Consider the following 21,885-nt stretch of genomic DNA (forward strand, 5'->3'; position numbering starts at 1 on the left):
TTGAACCTGTTGTTTGGTGTCAACAAATATACAAGGTTATTAAACATACATAAATTTCTCCAGATGTGTTTTGTACACCATAAATAATCAAATGAAAATGTTAGACAAGTAAACAAATAGTTTTATATTATCATAATATTACAGTGGAATTATGCATAGGATCCTATGGAAACATATAGCAGGGAAAGTAATGAGTTGTGATGATTAGAGATATGGATGGCAGAAAGTACCATGCCTTTCCTTAATGTTTTTTTCCTATTTTTTATCCTTGCTGAGCTATATTATAATAGAGTGCTTGGCAAATTTATATAGATAGAACCTAGATGAAGGTATAAAACCTTTCCAGCACCCCAGAAAGCTCCCCTTTCCCAGTCAGTATCACCACAACAAAGCCCCTCAGGGGTATGATTGGTGTGACTTCTGCTACCACCACCATGAGTAGGGTTTACCTCTTCTTGAACTGAATATAAATGAAATCATAAACTATGTACTTTCTTTTTTTTTTTTTTTTTAATTTTTTTATTTTTTATTGACTTTGTAATAATATTACATTAAAAATATATATGTGAGGTCCCATTCAACCCCACCCCCCCACCCCCCCTCTCCCCCCCCCCCAACAACACTCGTTCCCATCATCATGACACATCCATTGGATTTGGTAAGTACATCTTTGGGCACCTCTGCACCTCATATACATTGGTTCACATCATGTCCCATACTCTCCTCTATTCCATCATGTAGGCCCTGTGAGGATTTACAATGTCCGGTGATTACCTCTGAAGCACCATCCAGGGCAGCTCCATGTCCCGAAGATGCCTCCACCTCTCATCTCTTCCTGCCTTTCCCCATACCCTTTGTCCATTATGTCCACTTTTCCCAATCCAATGCCACCTCTTCTATGTGGACACTGGATTGGTTGTGTCCATTGCACCTTTATGTCAAGAGGAGGCTCAGATTCCACCTGGATGCTGGATGCAATCCTCCCATTTTCAGTTGTAATCACTCTAGGCTCCATGGTGTGGTGGTTGTCCTACTATGTACTTTCATCTAGGTTCTTTTGTTCATCAGCTTAAAAAACTATAATACTAATATTTGTATGAAGTTGTTTGTTATAAAACTATGATATGAAGAGACAGATTTTAAATAGGTTTACAAAAATAAAAAGCTAGTTGTCATATTATTTCTGATTGTTACAACTTATACATTACATTGCTCATCAGGTAGTGTTTTTGAGTTTTAAAGGCATTAACATACATATTATTTTTTTTTTTTTTTTTTTAATTTTTTTATTTTTTATTGACTTTGTAATAATATTACATTAAAAATATATATGTGAGGTCCCATTCAACCCCACCCCCCCACCCCCCTTCTCCCCCCCCCCAACAACACTCGTTCCCATCATCATGACACATCCATTGGATTTGGTAAGTACATCTTTGGGCACCTCTGCACCTCATATACATTGGTTCACATCATGTCCCATACTCTCCTCTATTCCATCATGTAGGCCCTGTGAGGATTTACAATGTCCGGTGATTACCTCTGAAGCACCATCCAGGGCAGCTCCATGTCCCGAAGATGCCTCCACCTCTCATCTCTTCCTGCCTTTCCCCATACCCTTTGTCCATTATGTCTACTTTTCCCAATCCAATGCCACCTCTTCTATGTGGACACTGGATTGGTTGTGTCCATTGCACCTCTATGTCAAGAGGAGGCTCAGATTCCACCTGGATGCTGGATGCAATCCTCCCATTTTCAGTTGTAATCACTCTAGGCTCCATGGTGTGGTGGTTGTCCTTCTTCACCTCCATCTTAGCTGAGTGTGGTAAGTCCAATAAATCAGATTGTAGGTGCTGGAATCTGTTGAGGCTCAGGATCTGGCTATCACATTGTCAGTCCAGAGATTCAAATCCCCTAAATATATCTTAAACCCCAACATTAACTGCACCTCCAGCACATTAGCATGAAAGTCTTATGAAGGGAGATCCCATCTGAGTCCAGATTCATCACACATAAACACCATTTCCAAAGAGGGGCCATCTGCCCTGGTAGTTAACCCCATCAGCCATGACCATAACTCCCATGGGTCTCTTTAGCCCTCAAAGGAACCAATATCTGGGGGTTGTATCTGCTTTATCTGTCTCTCTGACTCTGCTCAGTTGTGCATGAGGGCAAACCTTCTGCCAGCCTCCAGACTCTTTTTTAGAAACTCGTAGCCATATAAACTCATTTCTCCTTTCCATTTCCCCCTTACTTTAGGTCAAACAGCATTTTAAAGTCATGGTATTTTATGTAGACATGGATATTCTGCTGATCCACATTGAACCTTCCGTATAAGGTCATTTTCCAGTTGCATCATCAGTTGGTAGTTGATAGTGGTCCCTCGTTGCCAGGGAGGCTCATCCCCGGGTGTCATGTCCCACGCTGGGGGGAAGGCATTGCATTTACATGCTGAGTTTGGCTTCGAGACTGGCCACATTTGAGTAACATGAAGGCTGACAGAAGGAAATTCCCAGGCACAAAGTTGCTCTAGGCCTTGTTATTATTTTGGGTTTATCAGCTCACAAGCATAGTCATTAGTATCAGGGGCTCACTGTTGAACCCTCACTCCCTCCCGGTCCCCACCGCTGTACCTGGGAGACAACATACATATTATTGATAGCATCTCTTTCTGGATGTTACATTTTCTGTCTGACTTCTTTTTGTTCATTATCATGTTTACTATGTATATGTATAGCATATACATGTATATGCTATGTATAGCAGTACTAGCTTATTCTTTGTTCTGTAGTAATTCATTGTATGAATATACCTGGTTTATTTTTCCCTTTTGCTGTTTATGGGTATTTGGGTTCTATGAAGTTTTGGGCTATTTTGACATTTTGAATATACTGTTATGCATATTCTTGTGCATGCCTTTTGTTCTGTGTGCACTACTTCTCTTGACTATATCTAGAAGTGGAATTGCTAGGTTATGGAAAGTTATATGCTAAACTTTATTAGCTTTGGTACATAATGCCCAAACACATTTCCAGAATAGTTGTGACAATATGTGCTCTCACCACCAATGTTTGAAAGTTCCATTTGTTTCATAGTCACATGAACATATATTGTCAGTCTTTTAATTTCAGGCAATCTAGTGGATGTATAATGGTATCTTACTGTATTTTTAATTTGTTTCTCTGTTAATGATGTTGAGTGTTATTGCATCTGTTTATTGGCTATGTGGATTTCTTCAGAAATGCCCATTAAAATCATTTGTCCATTTTTTTTGGTTTTGTTTTTTCCTTATTGATTTGTTAGAATTCATTGTATTTTTTGGATACAGTTTGCTGTTGTTCAATAAATGAATTCAGATATCTTCCCTTGTTTGCATTTTCGTGATCTTAAAAACATGTTCTGAACAGAGTTCTTAATTTTATTCTTTAAAGGCAAAATTTATACTAAATTGCACAAATCTTAAATGTGCAGTTCAGTGAGTTTTGATAAGTATATGCACCTGTGTAATTACCACAATTAAGAAAAAATATTTCCATCACACCAGAAAAAGTACTTGTGCTTCCTTCTAAGAAATCTATTACAATAGCTTTGTTTTGCCTGTTCTTGAACTTCAATTAAATGAAATCATTTAATCTTTTGTGTCTTTCTTCAGTCAGATAGTGTTTTTGAGATTCATCTATCATGCATGTATCAATAGTTTATTCTTTTTTATAATAGGTATTTTATTGTATGAATATACCATAATTCATTTATTCATCCTCCTATTGATGGATATTTGACATTTAGATTACTTCCAGTTTGGGGATATAATGAGTAATGCTGCTATAAATATTTTTGTACAACTACTTTTGAGAACATACTTCTGTGTATTCATATCTAGATCTGTATTCTATTCCATTGGTCTAGTTTTCTACTCTTACATCAATAAAATAACTTTTGATTACTCTTTATCTTTATAGAGTATTTTAAAATCAGAGGGTATAAGTTCTTTTTCATGATTTTTTGGTCTTTTTAGGTTCTGTGCATTTCCATTAAATTTTGGAATCAACAATTTTACAGAATATCTCTTAGAATGTTTATTAGAATTGCATGGTATCTACAGTTCAGGTTGGAGAAAATTGAGGTCTTCTAGGCCATACATATGGTATGTCTCCTCAATAATTTAAGTCTTCATAATTTTTCTCAGCATTGATTTGGAGTTTTACATATATAGATCATACATACCTTTTGCTAAATTTATCCCCATGTATTGTATGTTTTTTTTTCTTGCTATTGTAAATGATTTTTTAAAACTTCATTTCCCAATGTTTGTTGCTAATACAATAGAAGTAAAATTGATTTTTGCTTCCTGAAGTATTCCTAAATCCCTTATTATTTCCATTAGTTATTTAATGGATTCCTTAGTCATATGTCATCTGTGAATAAAGGCAGTGTTACTTTTTCCTTTTCAACCTATGCCCTTTTGCCTTGCTTTATTGTGCATGTATGAACTTTCAATACAATGCTGAAAAGAAGTGATGTGAGAAGACCTCCTTCCAGTATAAACTTAGAGGGAAAATCTTCAATATTTAATTGTTAAATATGTTAGCTATAGGTTTTTTATTTGTGTCTTTTATTAAGTTGAGGAAATTTCTTAATAAGGTAAACCTAATTAGCTGTGAATTTTCTTCATGAATTGTTTACATGCTTTTAAAATACATCTTTTGAAAGCATATCTTTTTTCCTTTTTTTAGCATGGTGAATTACATTGATGGATTTTCAGATGTTAAACCAACCTTACACTCCTGGGATAAACTCCCACTTCATCATAATAATATATAGCTGAATTCAATTTGCTATTATTTTATTAAGTATTTTAATATCTATGTTCATGAGGGATATCGATCTGTAATTTACTTTTTGTAATACCTTTGACAGGTTTTGTTATCAAGGTTATGTTGGCCTCTTAAAATGTGTTAGGAAGTGTTCCCTTCTATGTTTATTGAAAGAGTTTGTTGGTATTACTTCCTTCAGTTTTAGATAAAATTCACTAGTGAAATCATCTGGATCTGGTGTTTTCTTGTGTGGAGGTATTAATCGTGATTTCAGTTTCTCTAATAGAATTAGCGTTATTCACATTTCTCTTGTGTCAGTTTTTATAATTTATAGTCCTCACAGAATTTGTGTCTTTATGTAATTTGTCAAATTTATTTGCATAAGTAGTTAATATTTCCTTTTAAGCTTTCAAGATTTGTGTTATATTTTTTATTAATTGCTGTTATCAGTTTTATTAATCTTTTCATAGAAGCAACTTTCGATTTTGATAGTTTGTTCTATTTGTATTTTCTATTTCATTTATATCTACTCATATCTTTATTGTTTCTTTCCTTCTACTTATATTTAGAGCTGTAAATTTCTTGCTAAGCACTTTAACTAAATCCTAATATTAGCTTTTGTACTTTTATTATTAGTCATATTGAAATACTTTATAATTACACTTATGTTTCCATTATTATTCTGTGTAACAGAACAGATTTTTTGTGGTTACATGAATTCTGTGGGTAGGAAATTAGAGAGGTCACCATGGTACTGGCTTGTGTCTGTCTACCATATCTGGAACTCTATCAGAAGGCAAGAGAGACTTGGCATTCTATGGCTAAGGACTGGAATCATTTGAAGACCCACTCCTGTCTAGCAGTTCAAGCTGGCTATTAGCTGGGACCTCCTTTTGGTCTTTTACTGGAACTCTAAATGAGGTCTCTCATCATTTAGTACCTTGGACTTCCTAACAGCATAGACACTGGGTTCCAAGAGCAACCATCCTAAAGTTAATCAGGTGAATGCTATACTGCCTTTTTAATATCTAACCTCATAAGTTATGTAGCTCCATTTCCTCTGTAGTCAGAAGACCAGTCAGATTCAAAGGAAGATGAAAGTGTCAGTCACAGTATAAGAGGAGCATGTGAGGGGGATGATATGCTATGGCCGTAGGTGAAAAATATAGTTATGTGACCTTCTTTACCCAAAGGGTTATTTAGAAATGTCTTGTTTGATTTCCTGATATTTGAAGCTATTGTAGGTACGGATGTATAATTCGGTTCCCTTGTGAAAAAATATTCTGTGTGACTTCAGTCTTTTGATATATGTTGGAACTTGTTTTATGACGTAGCATATGGTCTGTGTGTTATAAATATCAGTTCAAGTTAGTTGATAGTAGTAAAATTTTGTACATATTTAGTGATATTTTTCTATCAGTTACTGGGTATGTTTATTAAAATCTCCAACTGATTATAGGTTATTCTATTTCTCCATTTGATTCTGTCACTTTTCCCTTCTTATATTTTTAAGGTATATTATTAAGTGCGTACCCATTTAGGATTATCATATTCCTCATGAATAGCTACTTTTATTATTGTGAAATGTTCATTTTAAGCTCCAGTAATAACTTGAAAAGGACGGTGTTTGATAATAATTTAGAATACATCAGCTTGCCTATACTTACATTGATATCCATGGCATTTCTTTATCCATCCTTTTACTTTTAAATATATCATTATATTCTAAATAAGTTTATTATAGACAGTATGTAATTTGGCTTTGTTTTTTCTTTAACCAAACTGATAGTCTCTATCTTTTAAGTGATGAATTTAGACTTAACATTAATATTTAATGTAACTATTGAAATGTTTGGATATAGATTTACTGATTTTGTGCCTCTTTTCTGCCTTCTTTTGGATTATTTGAGGATTTTTAATTTATCTTTGTTTTCCCTGCTTGCTTTAGGGTTACAGTATACAAATCAAACCTTTACCTTGTATTTAAAGTTAGTTTTCTCTACCTTAAGTAAAATGTAGAAGCCTTATGACCATATAGATCCCTTTAAGTGGCCTTCTTTGTGTTATAGTTGGTATATGTATTTCGTCTACATACATCAACAACTTCATGAAATAATGCTATAATTTTTGCTTTCAATAGTCATGCATATTTTAAAGAACTTAAAAGGAGAACAGTAGTCTATTATATTTACTCAGTTATGGTCTATTACAACATATCGATATGTTTTGATTAAATTGTAAATTACTACTTTGGTATAAGGTCTTCCTTTTCCTCAACTACATTTAATAGCTTATTTTAAAATCAGCTAAGTTAGGTGTATATTAAGTAAAAGCAGTTAGCTTGCTATGTTGATTTAATGGAAAATACTGCTTCATTTTTCATTATTCTAATTTGGACCATGTGGGGAGCTGCCCGGAGCTACGTGCATTTGCGGTCTCCAGCAACATGGCGGTTTTCATAACTACGCCTACTCCACCCCTGTGCTTCCGCCTTCTTCCCCTTTCCCCAGTTTCCCGGGCAAAAAGTGTCGCGCCTGTGCAACAAGATGCTGAAGCCATGACCAGCATTGAAGACTCGCAACCTATAGCAAGTGGTGTAACAGCATTTTATTGCCTTATATGGAAGAGCCGCTTCGTCAGCCTATCACCCCCTGCTAATACCCTCCCCTTAGTATATATTCTGATGCTCTACCCTCAATAAACGGAGACTTGATCAGAATCCTGTCTTGTCTCCGTTTCTCTCGCCTCTTGTCCCCCAATTCCCACTCCCTCTTTCAGATGCCGGTTCGTTTGACCTGCGGGCCGGGTCAGGACCATATTTAATTGATGTGCTCAGCAAAGATTTTTATTTCTAGTCATACTTTAACTGTACTATAATACAAGACAATTACAAGATTTTCTTGTTTTGAATTTAGTACTAGAATTTCCATTTTTTTCAAAAATATTTAACAAGCCACTTGTAATTTATGTAATAGTATCATTTCTCTTGGTATGCTGAAAATTTCTAAAAGTAGTAAGATTTTCGTAGTACTTCTACTCTTTGATTCACTATTTTTCCATATAAAGGGCATGTTTATGTTTTCCATTAAACATATATTCTAAAACAAACTTAGGCCCTCTGCTTAGACATAATGAACAATTGGCCTGTCTTTTCTCCATCATTTAAGGTTCCCATCTGAAAAATGACATTAAGAGATCCTGATACCAGTAGGGCTTTACTACAGGTGAGCTGGTAAGGATCCCTGTTAAAATCAGCTATTTTCTGGCCCATGCGCAGTGCTGATGCGCGCAAGGAGTGCTGTGCCACGCAGGGGTGTCCCCCGCGTAGGGGAGCCCCACGCACAAGGAGTGCGCCCTGTAAGGAGAGCCCAGCGCGAAAGAAAGTACAGCCTGCCCAGGAATGGTGCTGCACACACGGAGAGCTGACACAACAAGATGATGCAACAAAAAGAAACACAGATTCCTGTGCCGCGGACAAAGAAGTCGCAGCAAATAGAACAGACAACCGGGGTGGTGGGGGGAGGGGAGAGAAATAATAAATAAATCTTTTTAAAAAAATCAGCTATTTTAAAGTATACTTATTTGGTATTTCAAACAGTACGTTTTAAATACCTATTAGTATATAAAAACTTATTTTCTTAGAAACTTGATTTTTTTTTAAGAAAACAACAAAAGAAAATTTGATCTTCAGGTCATCTACAAATCACAATGCGGAAATTATAGGAATTAAAGTCAAAAGATATTCAAAGCAAAAAATAATGATTTTAAACTTTCTGTTGCCTCCGACTGACAAAGATTATTCCCAGGTGACACAAATAATTATTTACAGTCATCTTTCAACAAATACTTATTTAGTATCTGCTATATGTCAGACTTTGTTTGAGGCACAGGAGATATCACTGTGCAAAAGACAAAGACTGCTTTCAGGGAGCTCACATACAAATAGAAGGTAAAAGAGAAATTAAATATAATAATTTCAAATAGCGATAAAAGCTTTAAGACAGTTACATAGGGTAATAAGATAAAAAGAATATGTGTATGCATTGCAGGATGGAGGGGAGGTATATTTTAAATTGGGGGACCAAAGAAGCTTCTCTGAGGAGGTGACTTTTAAGCTGAGACCTGAAAAGTCCGTGGGAGTCCACCATGCAATTTTGTGGCTAAAAGCTTTGTAAGCACAGAGATAATCAAATACAAAGCCCTTGGAACAATAATGAGCTTATCTTGTTTTTGAAAAAGAGAGAGGCAAATAGTTGAACCTTGTGAATGATGGGAGAAGTCATAAGAAATGAGAAAGAAGTAGTGCCAGATTATGTATCTTTAAAGGTTATGAATGACCTTTTGATTTTATGCTGTTTAGGGAATGCAGATCAAACTAGAATTTGGTGTCACGTTGTATGTCAAATCTTTATTTTTTTCCCCTTGAATATTTTATTCCAGCTTAATATTTTACCAAAGTGGGGTTGGTTGATTGATTGGTTGATATTAGGAGTCATACAGGTGTTTCTTTGCCAAACATATTTGTTTATTGTGGTAATGGCTGAGCTATTTTACACAGCTAAAAAAGTGATTTATTTGAGGAAGAAGGTGAATGAGTATAACACATGGGCCAGTTTGTTTAGCTATTTAAAAAACAATCTTTTATGCATAATTTAAACCTTATTCTAACATCTTAAGAAAATTAGTATTCTACAGTATGTTTTCTTTTAATTAAAGCAATTTTTAGCCTTTTGAACAGTTTTAATTTTCTTGTGAATTGAGAGAATAAAAAGCTACCATATTAGTAAAAATCTAACATTGATATTCTACCCCTACTGAGCATCTATATCTAATTAATTAAGGCGTTGTCAAAGAAAAAAAGTTAAGTGAATGCCCTTTTTTTCTTTTACTGGCTGAGTTCCCAGAGTGGTTCATAATTTAGCCCATGATATCATCCTTATTTAAGTGCTTAGACAGACAAACACTTAGAGAAATAGCAGAATATAATGAAAAGAGAGAAATAAAAAGTATAACTGTCTAAATCAAGCTTTAAAAAGAGTGCTGTATATTCACTTTGATTCAGAATTTCACTGTGATTTTTAGTGACAATTTGAATACAGTTTTGGGTTTCCTTTTGTCTAAAATGACATTAATGCTATGCGGAAAACACCTGCTTTCATTTTTAGAATACTTTAAGAGAGTTAATCCTGAGAAGAGATTCTGGGAAACACACTTGAATGCTTTCTGCCTTTTCCCTCCTTCTGAGTCCACTTTATCTACTTCTCTTGAGCCAAGCAGCTGCATATATCAGAAAGTACTTGTGAACAAGGGGCTCTGTAGGAATCCTGGTAGAGAGAGCTGGTACAGGATTATCTTTGCTGTATCATTTGAGAGCCTGGAAAGCAATGCAGGAGAGAAGCTCTAGATGAGGCTTAGAATGTGGCAGATCCTGGAAAATGCTTAGTCTGAAAAATATGACCTCCTCTTAAATTTATGGTGTAAAATATTAATTGTCAGGCAATAATGAAATGTTAATTAAAAGCCAGAAAACTATTTTTGAAGATAATTACTTGAAATTATTTTAAAGTTTACTAAATACTTGATGAATTTCTTACATAAATAAAGAAGAGTAGCTTGGAAAAGTGTGAAAAAAGATGGTAACGATGGTGGGGTGGGGGACCTTACCTCCCTAAACTTCAGAACACAATATAAAACCCTTCTATTGTGGTCAGTGTGGTATTAACACAGGAAGACATACATAACAAAATAGAGATGTTCTTAGCCTTTCTTCACCTGAATCACAGATCACAGCAAATGATTTGAGTGACTATTTTCTCAGTTTTCCTAAGCATGGTACTGAGCTAGTTTTAGATGTTTTAGATACATTCAGGAGAAATCAACTTTTTTTATACATTGTGTGTCTTAAACATTAGGGCTTAATTCTTTCACAGAACGCAGGTTGAGATAGACTAGATAATGTAAAACTATTAAATATATATCAAAGATGGAATTTCACCTCTTGAGGGAATTGTGCCAACACAAATATCTCTCCAAATGGAAGAAAATGAATTTGAATCTTTGTCATTTCATGTATAAAATAAACTCCAGATAAATTCAAGGCTTAAATATAAAAATGGAAAAAAAATTTTTTGGAAGAAAATCTGCAGCATTCATGTACAAATTGTTGATTGGGAAGAGCCTTAAACAAGTCAGGTAACAGAAATTTAATTTTTAAAAAAAGACATCCAATTATACAAAAATTAAAGTATTTTATCTGGTAAAAATAAAAGGATATCTTACATACATAATGTCAATACACAAAAATAAATTTGGGGAAAAAATTGAAATACAGATGGCAGATATTTAAGTGTCAATAAGAGAAAAGCACCTTTCTAAATTAATAAGAAAATAAATAAAACACCCACTAGAAATATTAGCAAACAACACGAATGGTTACTTCTACTTATATGAAGTTCCAGAACAGGCAGAAGTAATTCAGAATTATAGAAATCACTAACTTAGTCGTTTCCTGGAAAGTGTATGGTAATTACTTGCCAAAGGGTGTGATGGAATTTTTTGAAGAAAAAGTAACGTTTTATGTTTGTGTGGAAATGGTAGTTACATGGTCAAAACTTGTTAAACTATATATGCAAATAGTATACTTTTATATATGTAAATTATACCTCGATAAGGTTGATTTTAAAACTTCAAGTTAATATTTGATGCCCTTAATAGGTGACATTTTAAATTGTGTTACCACTTATGCAATTAGGGTTATCAATAAAAGGTTTCACTCATTCCTTTCCTATAGAAATGTCAATTTTTAACCTTTATGGAAGCACCTTTGAAACATTTGTTAAGATAAAAATTACACCCTTCATCCCAACAATCCTGTTCTTCAGACTATATTCCATAGAATAAAATTCCAATATGTAAAGACATAAATGGAAATATGTTCAATGCAGCATTGTTCTTAGTGGCTGAAACCTGGGTACCAAGTGAATTTCCCTAGTGGAGTAATGGCTAATTAAATTATGATACATCTTTATTACACGATGTTGTGCAGCCAAGTAAAACAGGATGGACTACAGCTACGCCAAAGGGAAGAATTTCCATGAGGTACTGTTAAAGGAATAAAGCATGATGCAAGCAAGGAAAGCAAGTAGGCTTATTTTACTTTTTAAAAGCAAGAGAAGCATTCAAGAATAGCTACCAAATAATTTAACATAGGTTACTTAATGAGGGAGATGAGCTGTTTGGTGGTAGTGAGAGAGAGGAGAGAAATTATGGAGAAACAAACTAAAGATTTCTTTAAAAAAATCAATATACTACACATATGTATAGCATCTCATTTGTTAAATTTCATATATCTTCATAAATTAGGAAAAAAATGTTAGGATTATCTGTACTGACTTGTAGGGATCTACACTATACAGACTCAAATTTTAGAAAGCATGTTGCAAAGTATTTTTATGTGTGGTGGTCTGCAACTCTGTGTACCCCAGAAAATCATGTTCTTAAAGCTAATCCATTCCTATGAGTGTAAACCTTTTGAAAGTAGGTTTTCATGAGTTTATTTCAGTTAAGGCATGGCCCAGGGTAGATCTTAATCTTCCTACTAGGGTCCTTAAAAATGGGATGAACATGGAAAGAGAAAGCCATGGAAGCAAGAAGCTGAAAGCAATGGAACCTGAAGAGAAGGGCCCTCCCATGTGACAGAGGAGTCCAGGATTATTGGCAGCTAGTCTCTAGAAAGAAAGCATCGCCTTTATGATGCACTGATTTGGAGATTTTTCTAAGCCTTAAAACTATAAGCTTGTAAGCTAATCAGTTTTCACTGTTAAAGCCAGTGCTTTTCATGGAATCTGCTTTGACCAGCTTAACAATCTAAAACATGATTCTATTTTAGTAAATAAAAGATCCCTGTATATGAGTTTTTGTTAAATTTAATTCAGAGTATATTTCTTGTTTCCAGGTTTCTTTCAGCTTCTATGAAGTGTTCTAAATATAACCCTCTTGACTTCCAAGCTCCTAAAATGGAAATCCATTTATTTTGGAGTCGTCTGATCAATATAGAAAAATGGCGGTGCAATTCCTCTGTTCCCTTCACCACAGCCATTGGTTGTAATGTGTGGGAGCTTCACAAGGGCAGAACTGCTCAGACTGTGAGGTCCTTTTGATGGCATATAAGAGAAAGTAGGAAGTGAATATATCTAATTCCTTGAGTTTTTCACTAGAAAACTACAGGAAAGCATATTCAAATCTCATCTGATGTCTCTGACCACCCTCCCCCAACTTTTCCTTTTTTTTTAATCTTACCTGCAGATTTTCTGGTTTTCTTCCCTTTTGATCACTAAAACTGAGATGAAGAAAAGTAGTAGCTGTGTTGGTCTAGGAGGAATTCTGCATCTATGGTAATCAAAGGGTGAAATTACTTGTTTTGGGTTTAGGTTTCTTTCAAATCATAATGGGTGCTTTTGGTCCTGGCTGGGTTTTCTATGGCACTCTTCCATAAAACATGGACCCTGTTTTTCACTCACAATAAGGAGAAAACAGGACTTGGCAAATAAGCAATATCTTTATCAAACTCTCCTATCCTCTTGGAAAACCTTTGTTCTCCATGTTTATCTAATATATCCCCCTGTACCTCTTTATGTTCTCCTACAGCAATCTCTAAGGTTGTTTTTTGCCCTTTCGTTTCCTTTTACCAACTCAGAACTCCTAAATCCCATTGTAATTTGTTAAATCATTTGGAATGCCAGTGTTTGTTTACAATGTAAAGCATCTTATAAGATCAACCTTGTAGGTTCAACAAAACTACCCATTTTAAAGCACTTTATCATATAAAGCATCTTGTAGATCCAACAAGGCACCCAATTTGGGACTCAGGTGGTACAAACAGGATTGAATATCTGTATGGTAAGAGCTTCCAAATATCATTTATATCCCATTAAACACTCTTGTTTCAAAGTTTCCTGAGAAGTTTGAAAAATAACTCAAACTCTTGATAATAAAACTGAAGACCCCTATTCTGCATGGATATGGTTGAGAGCCCTCAGCTTCCATACTTCTGTGGTACAGATTAAATACCTTTTAAAAACATTTTGGTAAATCATTTTTCCACTTTTGAGGAATTGCATATTTTGGACTAATAAAACATTATTCTGTCAGCTATGAATACTTAAATATTGAACCTTGCATTGAAGAAAAAAAAGGATTAAAGGAAAACAGTTGAAATTTTAAAACACACACACTTGATTTGTAGAGCTGATTAATCATTTAAATTGAGAGTCAAAAATACACATATATACATATACATATATAATCCCCTGTTTTCATGTAGATTTGGTGGAGACTGAATCTTAAGAGTTGGCAAGAATAAGTAAAGATGAACAGGCATTAGTAAACATTAATGGAATCAATATAATTGTAGGGGAATTAATGCAATACTTGGAAGGATGTATTTTTTTAATATGAGTTTAAATTTTCAAAACACTAATCTTTTGAAAACCAAGGTACCCATTGTAATATTTTCTTTTCCTCCTTTCTTCCTTTCCTCCCTCCCTCACTAACTCTCTTCCTCCCTTTCTCTCTTCCTTTCCCCCTTCCTTCCTTCCTTTTGATTTTAAACAGGCCCTATACTCCTATGAAAGGAGCAATGTCCAACGTATGGTTTGACAGATTTAAAATATCTGATGACTGCCCAGAACACCTTGAATCAATTGATGAAATGTGTCAAGTGCTTACTGATTTAATTAATGATGAATTAAAAAGTGGAATTAAGAAGAACAGGATATTAATAGGTAAGACCTTTAAATGTTAGTAATGTATATTTTTTCACTTTTGTCTAATTTTATATACATTGAATTTTCTATCTGATAAATTATTTAGTAAGTACTTCTTTATCATTTGACCTATTCATAATTTGAGATATACTACATATTGAGGGTATTAAAACTATTAGAATTATAAACAGCTTGTGAAATTGTAATTAATGTTCTTTTTGAATAATAACATTTTAAGAATTCCATGTTGGTTAAAATTTTATTTTTAGTTTGTTAATTTTCAATGAAGGGATTGTTCTTTCAATTTTTAAAACATTTAATTAGCTTAAGTTTCATGAATATGTTTAAAAATCTGAACCATGATAAAAGTAAATCAGAATATACAGTCAAAATATATCATCAAATTCATTAAAATTAAAGTTCTTCAAAGTTAGTATCATAGGAATAATATTTATAAACATTTGTTAAATGTGTCTTTAGCAGTCTGTTCCCTAGGGAATATAACATGGATTTATATAATCTCTTTATTCTACTTAATGCCCTTTTCTTTTTTTCATCAGATGCATAAACTATTAAAATCACTATTTCTATAATCCACAAGTACAATGGATTGTGTAGAATGTGAGTGGTACAGAATGTGTTTCGGTGAAAATGTTTTATTTCCAAATATAACTAATTTTTGATTTGTATTTAATGAAGATATTACAAAAGGTGAAGTATTCCCATTGTGTTCTAAATAACATTAAAATACACAATGAAATCCTTTATACACAGGATTTGGGTGAATTAGTAAACTTCCTTTGTATTGAAAAACTAGTTGAGTTATGAGAGGCAGCATGCTATAATGCGTAGAATCTATTCTATTCTGTCTTGGCCTCAACTTCCACTTTTGTTAGTTAAGAGCAGTATGACCTCCAGCCTTGTAAAATCATCACCATTCTGGGCCTCACTTTCCTCATCTATGTTTAACTTTATCTGTATTTCTATGTACCCATGTTTAACACATCTATGTTTAATAAAGATAAACATAAACCATTATGGGACTACTAAGAAGAGCATAGGTAAGGAGTACCTAACTCATTCTAGTAGGGGATTATAAAATAGTTGCAAGAGGTGACCCAGCTGTCTTTTAGAATGCTATTTGATATTATATAGAATTCAGAATATGTCATTATATCATAGGCTGTGTCATGCAATCATTTAGCAAAAAAATTTTTTTAAGTTCCCACCGTGAGCCAAGGCAGTTAAGTTTAGATGTTCAAAGGGAGACACCACACAGATAAATCAAACAGAATCTGTCTCACAAATTGCTTACAACTTGAAAGGGCCATGAAGTACTTAGAATTAGAACTGCAATGTCAACGAGCCTGTGATGAGTGTCCTAATGAACTAATGGTTCTTCAAAGGAGTGAGCCTGCTTATTTATTTTTATTTCCCAGGACCCATCATAGTGGGAATTTATAATGAATATCTTGACCTAATCAATGAATTTGTGATTTAAGTAATTAAGTACCATAGGAATTGAGAGGAAGAAAAGGTCATATGAATTTGGACCTAGTAGAAAAAGTAGTGCTGGTTGTTTTTGTCTGTTTAACATTGGATGGCTTTAGCAGAAAGTTTATTCTCTGACTGGGTTGTTGATTCTGACAAAACCAAACTAAGAGACTGAAAAGCACAGTGGTATAGGGACAAAACCTGGGTTCAAAATTGAAGTCTACCACTTCCAAATTAGTCACTCAATTATCTGCATGAATTTTTGCTACCTCATCAGTAAAGTAGCAATAATAATACAATATCTACTTTACTGGCAGATGGTGCTTGCATAATACTTAGCTCGTCCTGTATTCTCAATAAATATTCTTTCTCATCCCCCTTTTATTCTGTATTCTGTAAGTACTTAGTGAGGGATTATCAAAAATTGTCCTTGGGTCATATCGTTAATTAGAACTGTACTCTAGGAAAATGAATGTGGCAAAAGGGTTAAGGTAAAGGTTCAGAAATTAGGCATGGAGAAATCAGTTATAGAATTTATGAAAAGCAGGTAATGAGGGTCTGAAGTAATTTTGTGGCAGTAGGAAGTGAGAACAAGGTAGGGTAAGAAATAACTTAAAATAAGTTTACAAAATCTTCATAAATAAAAAAGTAGAAAATACTTTGATTAGTATTCTTAATATACATGTATTAAAGAATTTATCACATTGAATTACAACTGCTGCCTACTTCTCTCTTTCCTTATTCCTAACCTTCCCCCTACCCCAAAACCATCAGTTACTTCACCTTATCTATCCCTGAATAACAAAGATGCTATGACTTACTCTATACCATCCACATCAAGGGCATTCCGGATAGCAAAGTAGCTGTGGACTAGTGCTACCACGTGAAGACTCATAGGTAGCTCATTGTTTCTTCCCTACCTGTTTTCTTTTTCCTCGGTGGTATACATGCTATGGTTCCCTCTGTCTTTTTCATTGCTCATAGACTTTAACTAGAAGATAATGCTTAATATTTTTCTACTTTTTTTTGCTTTTATACATTATTATAGTATATCTTAAACTGTTAAATAAGATTTACATTATTCATAACATTTATTAAAACTTTTTATTCAAGTTTATCATTCATACATGAACATCCGTAAATAATAATTGTATAGTATGTAAGTTGTAAACGTGCAAAACAAACATGCTTATCATCATACAAGGCTCCTGTACATTACCCCACCACCACCACCTGGCATTATTGTGAAATAATTGTTACAAACTATGAAAGAGTAGCATCAAAACGTTATTACTAACTATAGCCAGTATTTTATGTTATATTTTTCCCCAAATCTGACCAGTATTATTATTTTATATTTGTTACAGTTCATGAACTGTACAAAACAATGTTCTCGTATTTGTCCTGTTAACCACAGTCCATCTTCCACCACAGGAGTCACTGTGTTATACAGTCCCTTGCTTTGTACAGTCCATTTAAAGTGTACACTCAGTGGCTCTCATATTCATCACAGAGTTGTGCTGTCATCCTCTTTCATTATTCCCAAAGGAGAAACCCTAGACTCCCTTATATCCCCTCTATCGTTGTCCCTTAGAATTGGTTTAATATCTTCTTTGCTAGTGCTGCAAAAATATACAGTATTACTGTTAACTATCATCTATCAATTATATTAGTTGTAATTTTCCCATGTATCACCATATACTTCACACTTTGTAAAAGAAGAACATTCTTATACTTAATGCTATTAATCATAATCTTCATCCACCACCAGAATCACTGTTATATAGTCCCTACATTATTCTCTAGCTTCCTTACGTTTTTAGCCACAGACTACCTGTCAGCCATGATCACATTTATAAATTAGCAGTGTTAGCTGTACTCAATGTACTGTATTACCATCAACTCTATTATTTACACACATCTACAATACACCTTATTAAAAATTCTACATATATAACGCATCAGTTCCCATTCTCAACCCACATTCAATTTCCTATAACTTGTAATACTCTAGAGCAGGGTTTTTTTAACCAAGGGCCCGTGAGCTTGAATTGAAATTGAAATAAAACATTATTCTTGTAGGGACATATTGGTATGGGTGTGCTCTATTTATTAAGTAATACACAGTATAGTGTGGGCTTAGTAAGGAGTCTGTGATTTTCACCTGACTGGCAAAGGCGTCCATGGAACAACAGGTTAAGAACCCCTGCTCTAGAGTTTACCTCCATGAGTTTACTTATCATTTTAGTTCATATTAGTGAGACCATACAATAAAGGAGATATTTAATAGGGAATCAAAGGAAAAACATTTTAGATTACAAATAAATTTTAATAAATACACAGTAGTGAGGGTAGGACACTTTTAAAAATAAATTAGAAGGAGAAATGAGAAAATTTAGCATTGAAAAGGACAAGTGTGAATAATAAGTATAAACTTTATGTTATCCTTACTGATTTTGTTTAATATATAATGAGATTTTGGATTTAATATTAGACATTATTGTGGTCACATGGTTCTTGTCTCTTGTAACATACATGGCTTGTAAATGAAACTACTTTCTGTATTTCTATATGTTGGGGAGTGAATCATGTCCCTCACAAAAGGCATGTTCACGTCCCAACCCTGGTCCTGTGGATGTGACCCCATTTGTAAACAGGACTTTTGAAGATATTATTAGTTACTGTGTACAAATCTGAATGAGGGTGGTTCTTAATCCATATAGCTGAAGTGCTCATAAGCAGAGGAAATTACATGCAGAAAGAGAAGCCACAGGGAGCAGCCAGAAGCTGAAGGTTAGTAGAATCCAGAAGAAAAGGGAGCTGACACCACCATGTACATTGCCTTTGTGATAGAAACGCCAACCAGCAAGAAGATACCAACCCCAGGAGGAAGCTGGCCTTCTAGCTCCTGAAACCAGGAGCCTATAAATTCCTGTTGTTAAGCCAACCCATTGTAAGATATTTGTTTTAGCATCTAGGAAACTAATATAGAGCTCATTCTTTTTCTGTGGTTTTAGTTTGGTTACTGGTATTTTATTATATTAAACTTAGTTTTAGAAACAATTATTTTTATAATATATGCTCTTTCACCCTTTCTAAATAGTCTGCCCAGCTTGGTCAGGTTGAAAATTAAACATTTCATGCTAAATTTTATTTCCAAATTGTTAATAAATTTTTTAAGTGCTGCAGAATTAAAAAAAAAAAAGAAAGAAAGAAAAATCTCTCAGAATTTACGGTCTAATAAGGGGGATTACAAGTAAAGTGTTCCAATAATATGAGCATTATTTTAGGAATGTACAATATGCAGTGAGGGGAAGTCAAGTCAGTCTTTCTGGGAATTCGCCGCTACCCCTTAGAATAGATATCCTCTAACTTAATCTTAAAGAATAAATAAGAACTCAACTGGTAAACAATTTTGAAGGGGAATACATTCATGAAAGAAAGCAGTGTATAGCAGTTTGATATTATTGATGAATCCCAAAAAGAAATATTGGATTATGTTTGTAAAGTGATCTTTTCCTCTGGGCATATTAGATTATATTGGATTCAGAGGTTTACCTGATTAAGTAATCAAGTAATCCTCTTGTGCCAGTAGGGCTTTCAGCCCCCAACCCTTGGTGGGTGGGGACTTACAAATAAAAGACATGACAAAGGACAGAGATGGAGGGTTTCGATGTTGGAGTTTTGATGTTGGAGTTTGATGCTGAAGCCTTAAGCTGGAGCCCTGGAGAGTAAGCTCACAGAGGAAAGAGAAGCAAGCCCCAGGAAGAGAGAAACCCTAAGCCCAGGAAAAAGAAGACTGAGGAAAGGAGGACCCCAGGAAGCCTGAACCCTGGCAGCCTTCGGCAGTCATCTTGTTCCAACACGTGAAAATAGACTTTAGTGAGGGAAGTAACTTATGCTTTATGGCCTGGTATCTGTAAGCTCCTACCACAAATAAATACCCTTTATAAAAACCAACCAATTTCTGGTATTTTGCATCAGCACCCCTTTGGCTGACTAATACACAGGTGTCAGAATCTCCCAAAAATATTAGTTTGGTATGCATACTGTGACAGTTTGAAGTTGGTGAATCCAAACAAAAGATTATGTTCTTGAACTTTATAAACCATTCCTGTGGGTGTGTGGCCCCTTTGATTGGACTAAGTCAGGGAGGTGTGAGTCAGGTTGGGTCCCCACCCTCTTACTGGAGCTTTATATAAATGGAGACACAGGGAGAGAGACACAGAAAAAGGAAGCTCCCATTTTTCCCCCTGCCACATGAGAGAGGACTCGAGGATCACTAGCAGACAGTGCTTAAACACGTTGTCCCCAAGACGCTGGGCCCCTGGAGCAGCTCAGGGCTCATGGAGCAGCTCAGGGCTGTAGAGATCCTTGATAGCCCACAGCTGACCTTGGGGAAGAAAGTGGAACAGCCAAGACCCCGAGTAGGAGGCCTGGAAAGAGACAAGCCTACCCCTGGTTGCCCGCAGCTGAGCTCCAGGAGACGGTGTGTTCTGGAGGGGAAGGCAGGGGCCTCGGCAGAGACCGGCCTCCATCTTCACCATGTGGCAGGACACTAGTAGCTGACTTGACTTTGGTGAGAAAGTATCTCTGATGGTGCTTTGATTTGGACATTTCACAACCTTGAAACTGTAAACTTTTACCCCAAATAAAATTCCCATTATAAAAGCCAAGCCATTTCTGGTATTTTGGATCCATAGCCCTGTGGCAAAATAAAACACATACAATCCCTAGAATCATTGAATTATACCCGGTGAGTGATGTGGTCATTTTAGAAAGTTGATGCCAGTAACATGTGGAGGACTGACTAGTCTAACCACAAGAACAGCAAGAAGATACAGTAGATCAGGTTGAATGGTGAAAGATGAAACTAATATGTATATTGTTTGTAAGATCTTGGGAACACAAGGATGTATAAGATTATAATCTAATTATAATCAACTGGAAGATTTAGCTATGAAGACAAATTCTTTGCTTTCTAAGTTTTCTGCGTGGACATGTATTATTTTCTTAATGGAAAAAATAAAACCCTTTTGTTAAGATAGGAAAAATGGGGCAAAAGTTCACAAATGATCCCAGTATCACATATGTAGAAGGTGTTACATCAAAGTGTAACATTTGTTGAATCCTTGGAGACATTTGTTGAATCCTCACTCTGTTCATTAAGAATATCAGATATAAGAAAGTTTATTTTATCATTTAGTTTTTTGGGGTTTTTTGTTTGTTTGTTTTTTGAGGTCCTGGAGCTAGCGATTGAACACGGGACCTCGTATGTGGGAAGTCGGCCCTTGACTGCTTGAGCCTCATCAATGTCCCTCATTTAGTTCTGTACATTTAAACCAACACATGCTATAGAGAATATGATAAAATTTAGGAGAAACACAGGCAATAAAATAGTGACTTTTAGATTACTTTCTGAAAGCTGGCAATATAGTTATTGGCATTCTATATTCAAATCTTGTATTCTGAGAAGAATATAAGTAGTATTACATTGTCCTGTCTTCTGGTTTTATTAGCATGTTACAGTTGTCCACTGTGCAGAATATAAGTATATTTCAAAGGCAGTACATTCTGCCTCTCTTTTAATGTCTGTCTTGAAAAAAGGAATCCAGACTGTCAAACGTCATTTCTTTCTAATATGTTTCTGTATAATATGAGAAATCAAGATGGAGAAAGTTATTTTTCCCTTGTGTACTGTTGTGCTTAGAAAATATATATGGTAGCAGTACTACTAAAATTAATTGGCATTTATAGTCTACTTAACAGTTTTTAAATTGCCTTTATATCATAGTTTTATATTTAGATAGTAT

General features: G+C 34.7%; 1 protein-coding gene across 1 annotated transcript in view; it reads left to right on the forward strand.

Annotated features, from left to right (window-relative positions):
* The window catches only part of LYPLAL1 (lysophospholipase like 1), a 48,661-nt gene that overhangs the window by 16,342 nt on the left and 10,434 nt on the right, over positions 1–21,885 (forward strand). Inside the window, exon 3 of the mRNA XM_004480221.4 lies at positions 14,427–14,596. Coding sequence (XP_004480278.1) covers positions 14,427–14,596 — 170 coding nt within the window. The remainder of the gene's footprint in view (positions 1–14,426; positions 14,597–21,885) is intronic.

The sequence above is a fragment of the Dasypus novemcinctus genome, chromosome 13, assembly GCF_030445035.2.
Source record: "Dasypus novemcinctus isolate mDasNov1 chromosome 13, mDasNov1.1.hap2, whole genome shotgun sequence".
NCBI classification, from domain to species: Eukaryota; Metazoa; Chordata; class Mammalia; order Cingulata; family Dasypodidae; genus Dasypus; species Dasypus novemcinctus.